This window comes from Pyrgilauda ruficollis, unplaced genomic scaffold (genome assembly GCF_017590135.1).
Source record: "Pyrgilauda ruficollis isolate IOZ18807 unplaced genomic scaffold, ASM1759013v1 scaffold7, whole genome shotgun sequence".
In the NCBI taxonomy this organism is placed as follows: Eukaryota; Metazoa; Chordata; class Aves; order Passeriformes; family Passeridae; genus Pyrgilauda; species Pyrgilauda ruficollis.
The window spans coordinates 5,176,250-5,191,638 of record NW_024528821.1 but is presented as its reverse complement, the minus strand read 5'-3'; the positions used below and the strand labels follow the sequence as shown (position 1 = coordinate 5,191,638).

Genomic DNA, 15,389 nt, shown 5'->3' with positions numbered 1-15,389 from the left:
GGGGGTGTTGACAGGTAACTGCAGAAACCTCTTTAAGTTCCAAGAACCTGTAATACAGGTAAAGAAAACTGAATTTAGGAAAAACTATCTGGAAGCCATTTTTCTCAACAACTTTGCAGCAAGGTACTAGTTCAGTCCTTTTCTGCAGTGATCACACCAGCTCTCAGCAAACACCACAGTGTTGGTTATGAATATCAGCAAAATCATGAACAGAAGTAACATGAAGCAAAACACTTCAATCAAAAAGAGACAGCAGTGGCTTCAAGACTATCACTTGAAAAAACATCGTGACAAAAACATTTCAAAGATATTTATGTATCACATTCAGCCATGCTCTAGCTAGGATCGATCCCTGAAGCTTCATGTGAAATGCAGACAGGTGAAAACTGCAGCACAATCTTATCCTGGTACAATCACTCCTCCAGGATAGTATCAGCATCAATGAAATAGGAATGTATTAACAGTCTCACTGATGAGGGCCAGAGGACATTTCCCAGAGTGAAAACTGGGAAACAGCACCCAGGAGCAAGGTTTGCCTTCAGTCAGTTGTATTTATTTATGAAAAAGTTAAGGAACATGGAGGGATTCCAAAATACTCTTAACTCTATTTGGCAAGCTTCAACTGGTTAAGCAAGACAATGGTCACTGTACATGTAACTAAAAACACAAGACCTTTAAAAAACATTGATTTTACATGGTAAAAATCAATAAATCACAGCAACAACAACTTCTTCTGGAGTGACTGTTTTCCCACCACCATTATTAGATCTTCCATGAGACTTAACTTGTGCAATACTAAAAGCCACAGAGCACTCTGCTGCTGTCTCAGAAAAGTTGAAGGCCACTTTTTATTTTATGTAAGTCGTTCTGGGTCCATAACAATCCTCCTGTCATGGGAATATTCAATTCTGCAGAGCTGTGAGGAAGAGAATAAAGCACATTAGCAGTGTTTAATCTTCTTCCTTCTGCCTTGGGGAAGTCAGACCACCTTTCTAAGACCACATGTCCTTTGGCAAATGGAGGAGCTGCTATGCAAGGGAAATAAGAGTAATGAACAAGCTGCCATTGTAGCACTCCTGATGAAACCTGGATTGTTTCCAGGCACAGCTACAGGAATAAATTAGATTCTGCTCCTTTCTGTTTGTGGTAGCAACAGGTTTTCCTCATGTTTCTTTCTAAGGTTTTTTTCGTTGGCTTCCTGCCAGGCTGTAATCTGAGTGGAACAAACTGTCTGCCCCTTTCCCCACACAAAGAGATGCAGAAACAAACAGATGTTACTTTTGGCCTGGTAGGTGCTTTCTCATTTTCTACACGAGTATTTTCTAGTAATATCAGTTGCATGATACATTACTGTTCAAAAAACAGCCTGAAATTTATGAAACTGGCTTGTAGGTTTTTACAATTAATATACTATCAGTCTTCACCATGACTAAATCATATTTCAAAATGCAGTCTAGGGCATCTTCCTCCAAAGGAACAGGATGTTACTGATAAGGGAAGGTCAATAATTTGATGCCAGGGAGGACAACCAGGAGGATGGAGAAAAATGGAAATCCTTCTCAGGTTTGAAACTGGAAGCTTGGGATGTGAACACAACTCTGAATATGTGAAAATGTGAACATGTGCAAGATTTCTTCAGTGAAATACCCCAGGCTGCATGATTCTCAGCTCTTCACATTGCTGCTGGATTGGGCCACCAACCACAGAAAGAAATCAGTGATTAGAAGGTTGTCCAGTCCAGTGTTAAGGAAAATAACTACAATTCATTCACATTCTGAAACATTTCTTGGATTAAAATAATAGGAGATAGGTTTATATGTATGTGATGAAACTGATTTGACAGCTTACAATACTCAAGTTCCTATGACTTCAATATGTGAAATAATGACCCTGTTAAAACATCTCCAATGAGCTTCATTTAATAACAAAGGTGATCTGACTAAAGCTTTATAGAATGTCCCAGTTATTTCCAGGACAATCTGTGTTTCTTTACTGAGGTCAGATCTGCAGCTCTAAATTACTAGCTACAGCTCTAAAAGGTCACTGGGCACTGCCAACATATTGAAGAACAAAGCCCCGGGTAATAGAAAATTCAATTTTCAAGCCTGCTGGGGCTGTGCTGATACCTGCTAAACAGCAGTATTTCATAATGCTTGGAATGGTTTCTTTTAAAAAAGAGCAGGAGGAGTGAAGATAGCAATATTAGAAGATGGCATGCTCAAAGGATACCATTAGGGTTAGGTTTAGAGACAATAGTAGATATTTGAGTCAAACTATTTAAATAGAAATAAAAAGGAAATCTCAACCCTAATTTTTCACATGGTATACTAAAAGGCACAGAGAGAGAAATGCATTTCATGGTTCAGGGGCAAAGTCCCACCCACACCATTACTCACTTTGTATTGAGAGGCTTCCACTCATCCCTCACTGGCTGATCAAGCAGGGACATCATAGAATAATTATCCAACATGAGCCCATCAGGGTCATCTGTCTGCCCTGGGAGTTTCCCAAGAGGAAAGTCTTTCCATCGTACTTCATCTAGATAAAAACAGTACAAAACCAAGAAGTCTGAGCTTCCCAAAGAGATTTTTGAAACACAAGATCACCCTCCTCCACTCCACAAATTCTGCCCCCTGCAACTCAGCCATTCAGCAAATGATTTGCACCAATGTCACAGAAGCAGAGGACAATTTTGCTTCTGTTCACAAAACATCCAGTTCTAACAAGCTGTCCACATCAGCATACCTAAGTCTGTTCTTTTCTTTTTTTACTTGAGAAAATTTGCCAGTGAATGAAGTACAAGAGTTCAGTCTTCTAGTGGCTGCTTTTTTTCCTTTAAATGTCATTTTGACTCCAACTCCTCTCCACCAACTTCCTCCTCCTGTGTCTGAGTCCCTCCATGACTCATCCAAAATTCTTAGCTACAGAGACCTCCAACCCCAGTGAGAAAGTACAGCTACTGTAACAAAGCTAACAAAACACTGGATATGCTGTTTATTCCTTCTAAAACCCTGTCTTGCTCCTTTCTTTTGTTTGCCACCATGTCACAACAGCCATTTTCCCATAGCATGGAACTTAGGTTCACAGACAAACTGTGCTTTCAAATACCCCCAAGTCTGACAAACAGAAGTCCAAGAAACATCCATATTTTCTTCACCATTCTCAGCTGGCATATATGCTGCCCAATCAGCTGGATACACTGAAATTTTAAACAGTTTGGAAAAGCTTAATAAAAAAATAGGACAGTAATAGCATGCTCCTGGAAAACACACTCTCAGTATTTTATGAGCTTAAGTGAAATTACTCCTGAACATAAACAAAACACTGGAAAACCCACATTTTTCAGTAATTTGGCATTTAGATGACTTTGAAGCAGTTTAATTGTGGCCAGCCCCAAAGGGCTGAGATGTGTTTGCACTTCAATTAACATTTGTCAGTGATGAAGACTGTCTTAGAGTCACTTCTTACCTGCAGTGATCTGCCAGGCAGACCCTTGCAGTGCTGCCCTTTTCTCAGCAATGGCCACCATGGTATCAGAATGAGCAAGTCCTTCCAAAGCATTTGCTTCAGTCACCATCTCTTCTTCCTCCTCTTCCACTTCCTCTACACCATTGTCTCTCTCTGGCACATCTTCTTGTTTCTCTACAGTCTGCCCTTGATTTTTAACCTGATTTTCTTGCCTGGCTCTCCACTGTAAGCTCTCTATAGTATAAATTGGCTGTTCACTGCCATCTGAAGAGAGGCCTGGACTGGACAGAGGGGCACCTCCTTCTGTGTAAATGGAAGCAAGATAGAGAAGGTTCTTCCGAGAAGCACGTGACAAGCGAGGTCTCATGATCGTGAGGATCCTGGAGAGGAAAAAGGGCAATGAAAAAGTTTTAAAAGGGTTGATAAATCTTCATCTGGAGTCTTTTTTGCTTTTAAGTGTTTGTTTTCTCCAGGACAGCTGGCTCACATAACTCACCTAACAGGCAAAATCTCATTATGCCCTGGTCAGTGGATATTGGAATACTCTGTGATTAAAATTAAGGACTTGGGATACTTCTAACTGAATTACTGCTTTACTGTTTTCTTGTACAGAAGTTAGCTTTACTTGTATAGAAGTCAGGAGCTGTGGTAAACTCTTATCACTTCAATAAGGTCACATCTCTACCAAGTCACTTTGCTTCTGAACAGGTTGCTTCTTTAAATACCTCCCCAGATAACTTCTGCTTTCATCTGAAAGGTGCAATCCTTTCAAATTCTTTTCCTTCTTTGTGTGTAATCAATGGGGAGGCAAATAGCAGCAAGCAAGACTTTACATGCACCTCTTACAATTTCTACAAGATGTAAAGAAAGGCAAGGGAATGCAGCTATAGCTCAGCAGATCACTAGGGAACCAAAGCTGTTACAGAGCACTGTTTGCTGCTCCTTTTCTAGGTCACAGCATCAAACTTACAGCTGAAGAAGATGTGGGGTTGCCCAGCAGGGAGCTTGCAAGCAACTGTCAGTCACTCTTATCCACTGCAAAGGAATTCTATGGAGGAAGAGCTCCTTCACAGACACCTGCTTGTTACACTGTTGTTTTTTCTTCCCTTCAAAGAAGATAATGAAAACAACAGGATGCTCAAAACTCATAGAAAATATAGCCTTCATCCCTCTGCATTTTTACTAGAGCCCATCCTCAAATAAGCTGTCATTTTAACCCAAGTGCACGACCAGATGTACCAACCAAATACAACATCAGGGTTGTTATAAAGGACTTGACAACACATGGACAGCTCAGGTAGCTCCACCAGACCTGACCACAAAGCAGTGCAGACATTCCCAAGCTGGCCCTGTGCATGTCACAACAGACAGGAAAGCCAAAAAGTGTGTTTGAACAGATAAATGCAGTGTACTGCATCTGGGACCCAGTATCATTCCAGGTAGCTCTGCAAACAGAGGATTTAACAGCTGGGAACCAGCAGCATTCAGGGATCTTGGTACATCACAGATGTGCTCAGCACTGACTGAAAGCACCAAATCTTAACCTATGACTGCCTGAGATACTGCCAAAATCTTGGTGCAGACCAGAGCAAAATCTTTGAGCCAGACCAGGAGATGATAGAAGAGGCACCAAAATTAAGGGGTGCAAACCTCTGCAAGGATGCACAATGTCACAGTATAAAAACCCTGTTAGCAGAAACCTGTGACACTCTGAATAATTAAGGCCCTTCAGTGCCCATCTCTGGAATGAAACATACAGTCTGCCAATTTTACCAAAAGAGTCAGGAACTGAAAACAAAATATTACTTGTTACATGTGTGTAAATTTAGAAGGCATAAAAATCCTGTAATAGGATCAATAAAAGACAGCAACATTATTTAGTATCTTATAAAGACAGGTTTCTGTTAAGGGAGAAAAGAACTGGGAACAGGGATCTCGTAACACACCACATGTAACAGTAGCACATAGCATATAAGGATGTTATTTCCTACAAGTATTGATATCTGGAGAAATTAGCACTTAATGGCCAGATCTTTCCTGTGAGAGATTTGCTTTTCCTATCTTGAGGAGGCTGCAGCAAACTTATCAATAACAATTTCAATTTTGGGCTAAGAAATACATGACATGCACAAGGTGCAGGTGAAAAGTCTAAGAAATGCAACAATAAAAGCTTTTTGTTCACATGACAAAAGGTACTCATTAGGCTACTGCACTTTATGTATAAAGGTCCCACCACTTTTCTAGTACAGTTTTACACTAGTACAGAAGAAACTCTTATGCTTTTCCAAACACAGAAGTTGCAGACACACTCACCAGCGTTGACTTTGGCAATGCCAGTCAGCAACTCAGAAATCCAGTTGATCAAGAAATGAGGCCGGAATTCTGAAGAGTCAGAACATTCCTTCAGCTCTACAAACATTTTCTCTATTAGGATCTGTGTAAAATTTCGTGAAAGGAGGCCTGACAGCAAAGGCTGCCAAAAGCAGTAAAATGCTGGGGGAATTTTGAATTGCCCTACCTCTTTATTTGCTGCAATAAGAAGAAAAAAAAAAATGAATCAGACAAGTCAGAAATTTGTGCTCTATAATTTTTTATGAAATACAGGTGTGACACTTGCTTCAAACTAAAGAGGTTTGTTCTCAGATCACTGATTCCAGGATATTTCCTCAAGTCCTCACTGAAACTATTATTTTTCTTATGCTAGGCAAGTAAAATAATTAGCAATTTGACAGTTAGCACATGGAAATTAGTAACACAGGAAGATCTATCTGTTTTGCTAATCCCTTTCCAGTTTCAGTTTATTTCACACATAACTAAGAGCTACTCTATAAAAAAAAATACTGCAAAGAGAAGATTCATTGAGCAAAGCAACATAAAATCTCAAGAAGCTTTAAAATTTTTCTGCAATTATATAGTCATAGAAATTTGAGAATCTTTCTTGGAAAGTTCTTTGGCTGTAAAATAGGGAATTTATTTATTTTCATTCCTTCTAGGTGCCTGGATCTCTTGCAAACAATAAATGGAACTCCAATATGGGTAGCAGCTTGGAACTAAGATGCAGCTGGTGAATGAGGTTCAAAAAACCCCATCCATTTTTATTTGCTTCAAATCTTCAGTGTAGAAGAGAAACTAGTGTGAGTTCCTGAAATCAGCAAGTATTGCAGGAAAGGGTAGAGGTGCAAGCTTTGAAAGATGTTTTGGCTAGATATTCAGTGCTGAAGAGTTATCCTTCCATCCCAAGAGATTTATGCAAAAGCAGTAGCTAAGCATGGCCATAAGGGGTTCTGGAGAACAGGGCAAAAGATGTTTAAGAACCCAGATATACAAAAAAATGCAGTCAATTACAGATTTCAATATAATGAGGAAAGAAGACCAGACTTGGTCATAACACCATAAGAAAACATAAGAACATAAGAAAAGCTGTGCATTTTCTACTTGGGTGATGCATAAAGCACTCACCTTCATACTTGATATTTAGCATCTTCAGACAATCCATCTTTGGGATGAGAAAGCCATCACTGAGAAGAGCTTCAGCCACTGTTGCCCTAGAGCAGAGAGACTTATTACTGCCACTTATTCCTTTATGTTATCAAAACACCACCTGCCCCAGCTCTGAAACAAGTTTGACTGCCAAACACCTGGAACTGTGAGGAGGGAATGGAGAAATTTTTTGTTTGAGAGATCTGGTAATGCTGTTCTTGTATGGCATATATATTTATATTTAAAACATCAGGAGTTACAGCTCTTATCTGTGACATGATACTCTTTCCCCTCTGCAGTTAAACCATTTAGATTTCTCAAAGCAGGTCAAGATCTCCATGCAAAATTATATGGTAATAAGGAAGTCTCAACACACTAGGGTCCTAGAGGCTCTGTAGTAATAGAAAGATAAAAAATATAGAAAATACCAAGTATTGCCCTGCAGTTTTGAAGAATTCCAAAGGTTCCTGTGAAATCAAAATCTCTACAGGACTGAGCTTTTGAGGAGCTCAGCCCTGGGAGCATTTTTTGGGAGCTTTTGAAGACACTGAAGATGCTGCTTGCCTTGGGGCCAGCATCACTAAGTCTGGGACAACACCTTGGAGACCACCTGGCACAAGGACCATTGCTCATTAGCACACATCAACAACTCAGTCCTCAAAGAGGCACTAATTGCTTTCTCTATGATCAGCTACAGGACACTATGAAAAGGCAATTTAATAGGTCTACAGCCCAGTTCAGCACCATACCTTTCACCTCAGCTCTTTATCAGACACATACCTGTTTTCCTGCATCAGGTCTTTGATCTTAGCCAAAATCCAGTCCAATTCTGAAGAGGAATCAGACCACAACTCTCGAGACTTTGAAAGAGATGGCATAGCCTGCATAACCTGAGTGAAGGAAAAATTCAAGCATTAACAGAAAATACACTCCCATTACAAAGACATTATTGCTATGACAAGAAGATGCACATGCCACCTGTACTTCATCACCAGCACCTGAAAAAGTTCACAAATGTTCCCCTTTCTTGGAATCTCCAATAAGCACAGATCTCCTTTATAAACCTGAACAAAGTGTCCACGTTAGGAACTGTCAAGAGCTCAAATTCCTTGTTCTCTGTAGTGAAGTTTTCCCTTGGCAAGCCATGTATGACAACACTAGCAGACAGACCTGAGCAAGGAACTAACTAAGGCAACAAAGGAAGAAAACATATTGTCCAAAAAAGAAAAATAGAATTACTGAAAGTGTTGATCATCAGAGTGCACTTACCCGGAATTGCTCATTCTTGTAAGATGTCAGAACATCTCTGACTTTTTCTAGAAATAAGCATAAATATATAATTTAAGCAGAAGATCAACTATGTGAGGGAATTTTGTATCTAAGGAAGCTGTTTAGTTTTGCCAAATTTACAGTCAAGGAACAAGCATTGGTGAAACGAAGCCAACAATTCTGTAGAGACAACACACTGAAGGCTCCCAAAACTCCCAGACTTATCCAGCAACATGAATTTTCTCAAGTGGGGCTGAACCATGATCTCCATATTTTATCACTAACAGTAGCCAGAGACAAGTAAGCTGGATAAACACAGACAAATAAAAACCAAATTTCTAGATTAGTGTAGGAAGAAATTGTTCCCATATGCAGTTTATGTTCTGATTCATATTTGTATTCCTTGTACTTGGCATTTAGCATCAATTGGAGCAGCACTATAGCAATTCACAAAGTGCAAAAATTTGGAGAAATACTGCCAAACCAGTCAGTAAACACCAGGAATCCACCAAAATCCAAAGAGGAATCCCAAAACCTGAGCTGAAGGTATATGTTTATGCTAGAAGATGACACATTCAGACTGCTTTCTTTAGCATATCCAATCCTTGTATCTGCTGTTGTTCTAGGAACACCTACCATGGAATTCCTTGTGCTTCTGACAGGCCTCACGCTGCGGGGTTTGCATCTCCCATGCTTCACCATCCCCATCTGCATTTGCTTCCACCTCTTCCTGCTCTTCTTCCTCATCCTCATCTTCTTCACACAAGTTATTGCCCAGCTGACGGCTCCAATACATCTTTCGTAGCCAGTCCAGCACAACATCACAACCTAAGAGAGAACAGAAAACGTCTCAGTGAGGATTTCTTTGTTATTGCAAAAAGTAATAGGTGGCATATTGCTAGCTTGTATTATAAAAATAAGTGCTATTAACCAGTTATGAACGCTGAAAACACAAAATACTCCATTAATGAAAATGTGAACAAGTTAAAAAAACCCCAAACAAACAAACAAAACCCCCAAAACCAACCTCCAGAAAGAAACGAGGAGGGGGAAAAACCCAATCCAGTATCACAGACATGGTAACTACCCATCATTTTTTTGGGGGGGAAAAAAAAGATTGGACACTGCTATGGCACTGCACCTTGCTCAAGCTAGGTCAAATTTAAGCAGCAAGTAGGTTGCTGCAGTGGCATTCTGATGAGAAAATGAGTCAACACTTTAGTATCACCATGGTCAACACAGCATCTACAACAATAACAGAATTTTTTTGTGCAGGGACTACACTATGCATACAATAAACAGAATGGAAAGAAAATGCCTTTACTTCCATCAGCATTTTCCCAGCTCAATCTAAGGACCATGCTGAAGATTATTTAACTGGATTCTTAAGCCTTAACCCAAAATTTCCAAGAGTCTCTTCAAATGCTATGAGCTGGTCATTCACTCAGGCTTGCAGTATCCACATTTCTCCCTCAATGGGACTTTTTAAGAGTCTTAGGTATCACTAAACCATCAGGAAAAGCTTCCACCTATTTCCCCAAGACGAACTTCCTGTGCCGTAAAAAAGAAAAAGCACCAAACTATTGCAACCAGCTGTTGTTTCAGGGATAGGAGAAAGCCTCTGAACATTTACCCTGTGAGGAACACAACCTGGAGCCACAGGACACAGCTCAGCTATCCTGAGAGGGCAGCGGCAAATCCTCTCAGTGTGGTATCACAACTCTCCCTGCCAGGACAAGCACACTGCCTGTCCTGCAGCACCCCAAAACGGAGGCAGGGGTGCTCCCCTCAGGTCCTGCAGCTCTGGCACTGCCACCCCAAGCGTGCCTCAGGCCACCCCTCCCAGTGCCAGCTGCTGGTGGCACTCACCCTTGCGGCACAGGGCCAGCCGCGGCAGCTTCCCGTGCGTCAGCTCGTGACGGAGATCCACAACCCACACGGGGATGTCCACCTGCAACAACAGCCAGCACCTGAGCCCTCTGCTCCCACTGCACCTGCACAGCTGCACAGAGCCTCCCCCAGGTGGGAACAGCACCTTCCTGGCCACTCCTGTGCTGTAGTTCCCCTGCCAAGATCCCCCAGCTCTCTGATGCCACTCCTCCTGCGGCCTAGGATCCCTACAAATACTTGTATTTTAGAGTTTAGGTCCTTCAGTGTTACATGCAACAAGAGATTTCTTTTTAGACAGAGGTGTTACATGTAATTTAATGTAACTGAGAGGCAGTTAAACTATATTTAAATGGGTGAGACATTCTGGATAACTATGTATCAAAGACACAAATAATATCACGTATAATACTGAAATTTCTACTGTAATTTGCATGCAGTTTTTTGCAACTTTCCTGAGGACAACTACATTTAACTATGCAATACCTTTGCTTTTAAGCTTGATCAGTTTTAAAAAGTGAGAAGTAGAGCTTTTCTCAAAAACCCAGGAAAAAAATAAAAATAAATTCATAATTCTCACACACGGGCCCAAACATATACAGAAGAGTCTCAAACACTGTCTGTCCTTCACTGTCAAAACTTGTTCAGTCCCAGGTATGGTGTTCAGTGCAGCTGGCAGTAAAAGGACTCAAGTTGGTCCTGCTACTACAATTACAGCTTGAAACTTTCCTCCTCCATACATGAGTGGAAAAGCTCATCTGAATAAAGAGACACAATATGAAAATACCTGCAAATGTGAGTGTTTTTTATGTACAGCCTTGCTTGTCAAAAAACTAGGATTTACAAACCTCAGATTTAGCTCTTTTTCCTATCTCAGTCGCCAAGAAAGCAAAACTTGTGACAGTATATCAAGTGGGACTACACACATGTAAATCAAGACTTTTGATCACATGTGAGGAAAAAACCTTTAATGATCATCAGCCTTTGTTACTCTTATTGTGACTTCAAAGAACAAAGTTTTAGATCCAGTTGCAACAAACCTGTTTAAAACTTTGCAGCTGGAATAAACAAGCATCTATATCTGTTACTTTGGTTACAAAAGAATGATCCCCACAATTTCATTCACTCAGTGTTGTTAATAACCTATAAATTATCAAGCAACTCTTATTAAATAGTTACCTCTCTCGCTAATTGTCTCAGAGGAATGTTGACCATCTTCTGTTTCCTTTCTGTGATCAAGTTGACAAATCTGCATGCAGGTTACAGAAAAAATAAATTACTATCAAGAGCTGCAGAGAAACTTGGAACTCCAGAGACAAACTCCCCGTGTACTATACAACCCTGTGGTCCCAGAGATGCAAAGTGAACTCAGACAGTGGAATAATGACATCTGTCCAGGTCTTTCTCTCAAAGCACAAGGGTCTTGAGAGCCCTTACCTTACAAGAGCCAGCCCATAAGAGAGGATGAGCTCGTGTGACTTCAGTCTGCCGGATGAATCGAGGACCTTACAGCGAATCAGTTCTGCTGTGGAGTCCACTGCAAGAGGCATTTTTGGACCATACCTGAAGGCAAAGGAAAACCAGGTGAGCAGGCTCACACAAATACACTCACCCTGTTAAAAGGGCAGCCTTTCCACTACATTTTGTGCTCTGTGGTACATAACAGCCTAAGAAATGACACGCTGAGACAGCATCAAAGGCTCTTTCCAGGACGGTTCTATTGGAACAGAGTGGTTACACGGTTACTCCTAAGCACACGATAAATGAATATTTACTGATACGCCAAGCACACAGACAAGATGCTTTACCTAGGCGGGTCTTGTGTACGGATGCAGCAGAGGAATTTAGGAGTATACCTGCCTCGAGCAATCAGCCCGTGAAGCAGCGGGCATGCAGGGTCTCTGCCCGCACTGCTCCCACAGGGCCCCGTGCTCCCGGCATAAGCTGCGTGCCCGGAGCCCCCCGCAATGAAGAGGGAGCGCAGCAGACGGGGCCCACACAGCCCCGGCCGCGGAGCTGCTCCGGCGGGGAGCTGCGCTCGGCTCCCCGGCCGCCCCCGGGCCCAGGACCGGGCCCAGGGCACAGAGCGGCCGCTCCAGGGACACAGGGGCGGCCCCGAGACCCGCCCCGCTGCCCGCGGCCCGTACCGGCTCTTCCACGCCGAGACGCGGTCCAGCGCGTCCTGCTGCAGCCGGCTGTCGCCGCAGTACAGCCCCACCATCACCTGGTCCCACTCCGCCCGGCCCCTCCACGCCACCACCGTCCGCAGCGGCTTCGGCCGCTTGCGCGCCGGGGACGAGCTCGGCCGCTCGCGGCGGCAGGCCGGGCCCGCGCGGGCCGCCATGCCGCTCCTCGCCCCGCCTCCCGCGGCCGCCCCGGCCCGGCCCTGCCCGCTTCCCGCGCCGCTTCCGCTTCCCGCGCCCGCCGCTCGCTGTGGGTGCGGCCGCCTGAGGCGAGCCCGGCCCCGCGGGTGCTGCAGGGGTGCGGCGGCGCTGGCGGCAGCTTCCTCTGCGGCCCCCAGGGCTCGGGGCAAGGCGTCCTCCCCTTGTGCATGCGGGAAGCTGAGGGACGGCGAGGTGTGTCCTGAATCAGGGCGAGGGAAGCCTTGCGAGAAAGCGCAGGGCAGTCCCCTACAGCCGCACCATGTGCCCCATAATGTTTGGTGTCCAAACGCTTCTTGAGCTTTGTCAGTCTCGGTGCTGTGACCGCTTCCCTGGGGAGCCTGTTCCATCCTCTGGGTGAAAAGTTTTTTCTTAATAGCCAGCCTAAATGGCCCCTGAGTCAGCTTCGTGCCATTTCCTCGAGTCACTGGTCAGGAGAGTGAAGAGCTTGGTACCTGCCCCTCCACTTCCCCTCACGGAGATGTTGAAGAACACAATGAGGTCTGACCTCAGTCTCGTCCAGGCTGAACAAACCAAGTGACCTCAGCCACTCCTAAGGCTTCCCCTCCAGACCTCTCCCCTTCCTCCTGGCCCTTCTTTGGATGCCCAACACAGCACAGAGTACTCAAGGTGGGGCAAGCACGCTTCTTGGTGAAGAACTTTTTTCTGATATCCAACCTAAACCTCCCCTAACACAATGCCAGGCCATTCCCTTGGTTCCTGTCCCTGGTCACCAAAGGGAAGAGATCATCCTGCTCCTCCTCTTCTCCTCATGAGGAAGTTGTAAATTGATTGAGGTTTCCCCTCAGTCTCCTCCAGGGTGAACAAAGTGACTTCAGCTCTGCTCATCCAGGTTCCCCTCAAGGCCCTTCACCAGTTCTTGACTTTTATGTAACAAAGTCACTAGGCTACTAGCCAAAATATCTACATGGGGTTTTTTTAGCTCCGAAAGAAGTACATAGTCTACACGACTCAATACCATTTTAATGTAATTTACTTATTTGAGGCATAAATTAGGAATATTCCCCTTTTAACTGGATGGTCTTCTTGTTGTTTATATAGCAGGATGATGTGCTAAGATTATTTTGTTTAGGAAGTAAAAAATTCCGTATACAATATCATTTAAGTTTTATTTTTCAGTAAAAAATTATTTCATGCATGCTGACCAGTCCTGCTAACTTGAACTGACCTGTGAATCAGCATGGAGTAAATACAGCTCCCCCTCCTTTTTCATGTTCCCAGCACTCCCCAGTGTGGAAGCATGAGGAGTTGCTTGTCATGGAAAACATCAACACAGCTTCATACAGCACAGAAGTGATGGGGAAATGGGGCCTGTGCTTGGCAACATGGCTTTGCCAAGAGGGTGAGAGTCCTTCCCTTCTCTGCCTTGTTATGAATTATTTCATGCCTCATGGAGTCTCTTAGTTGTGAGTTTCCCAGCAAGAAGAGCAGTGAATGATAAGGGAGAAGCCCTGCTGCCTGCTGGCATTACCCATCATGAGGGGAGTTTGTGGTGTGGTTCCCTGATGACTCCAGTGCAGCCCAGGAAAGGAAGGGGCTTAGGCTTTTCTGTGCTTATGACTGGCTCCGTTGGCCCTGCTGGGCACCTGGTAATTATAGAATTATAGAATGCAGTGAGTTGGAAGGGACCCACAAGGATCACTGAATCCAACTCCTGAGATCATTGTCCAAATGAATTTTGAACTCAGACAGGCCTGGTGCTGTGACCACTGCCCTGGAAAGCCTGATTCCCAAAGATGAGCTAATTGGTCTGCAGAATTTACCAGTGGGTGAACCCTTACAATTTATCTTTGGGATTATTAAAGAGAGGAAAACCTCAACCCCTCATTCAGCAAAGCATGTGAGATTGTGCTTCATTTTGAGTGTGTCTGGGAGTGAAGTACCTGTTTAAGTGGGCTTAAGATCCCAGCTACCTGGTTGGAGCAAAATCTTCTCATTTATTCTGGACCAGGGTAGACTTATGCTGGGAGATGTGTGAGCGTTGCTGTGGTAGTCTTTCTCTCACAGTCCTGATTAGATGCCTCAGATAATAACATATTAGTAATGATTAAGCCAAAGCACCCATGGTTTTAATGCAGTTTGTATCAGCTTGTCACTGACTGTAAATAACTATTTGAGTAACTTGGAGTGGTGAAATCACATCTTCATGGTTCCTGTTCCTTCTGCTAACTGCTGTAAATTGCACTTTACAGTTGCATCATGGATGCAAAGTATAAGTCCCTCTGACTGTATATTTTTTTTTCTAAAAGGTTTCCTGTCTGCCGGTTCTTGAGCTTTGTGAACTGGAAACCTGCAGTTTCTAAATGCACTGAACAGAGCCATGGTACTCTTAGAAAGACTTTCCATACCCTAGTAGTTTTACTGTAGTGAGTGTTTCAGGCTCATCTCCATTTGGGAGATTTCTCAGCAAAATTTGAACTGTCAGTGTTGCTGATGCTGCATAAATGGAGAAAACAGACCATAGAAATTGCAGAGCAGAGCAGGACAATCTCTCCCATGCCCAGCTGGTGATGCTGTGCCTGATGCCCCCCAGGACACGATTGGCCTTCCTGGCTGCCAGGGCACTGCTGGCTCAGATTCAACTTGCCATTGTCCAGGATCCCCAGGTCCCTTTCCCCAGCACTGCTCTCCAGCCTCTTGTTCCTCACTCTGTACATACAGCCAGGGCTGCTCTGTTCCAGTGCAGTTGGCCCTTCTAAACTTCACAGAGCTGGTAAATGCCCACTTCTCTAATTTGTCCCAGACTCTCTGCAGGGCCTCTCTGCCTTAGAGGGAGTCAACAGCTGCTCACAATTTAGTATCAATGGCAAGGCTACTTAGTATTCCTTCAAGTCCTGCATCTGAACTTTTAATGTTGAAGAGAACTGGGCCAAGGATGGAGAA

The 15,389-nt window shown here is 43.6% G+C and overlaps 1 protein-coding gene across 3 annotated transcripts; it reads right to left on the bottom strand.

Annotated features, from left to right (window-relative positions):
- Window positions 1-531: 531 nt before the first annotated feature.
- On the bottom strand, window positions 532-12,846 carry LAS1L (LAS1 like ribosome biogenesis factor). Of its 3 annotated transcripts, none has more exons than XM_041485048.1 (14): window positions 12,252-12,846; window positions 11,542-11,667; window positions 11,284-11,353; window positions 10,087-10,168; window positions 8,854-9,045; window positions 8,218-8,264; window positions 7,729-7,838; window positions 6,928-7,013; window positions 5,987-5,997; window positions 5,782-5,902; window positions 4,439-4,574; window positions 3,469-3,848; window positions 2,397-2,538; window positions 532-916 (listed from the first exon to the last, which is right to left on the bottom strand). In XM_041485048.1, the coding sequence occupies exons 1-14, from the start codon at window positions 12,833-12,835 to the stop codon at window positions 826-828; spliced, it is 2,178 nt and encodes a 725-aa protein (XP_041340982.1). In that variant the 5' UTR covers window positions 12,836-12,846; the 3' UTR covers window positions 532-825. The 3 variants fall into 3 exon arrangements, with proteins under 3 accessions (XP_041340982.1, XP_041340983.1, XP_041340981.1); XM_041485049.1 differs by having other exon boundaries at window positions 5,782-5,875; XM_041485047.1 differs by having other exon boundaries at window positions 5,782-5,997.
- Between the last annotated feature and the right edge of the window lie 2,543 nt (window positions 12,847-15,389).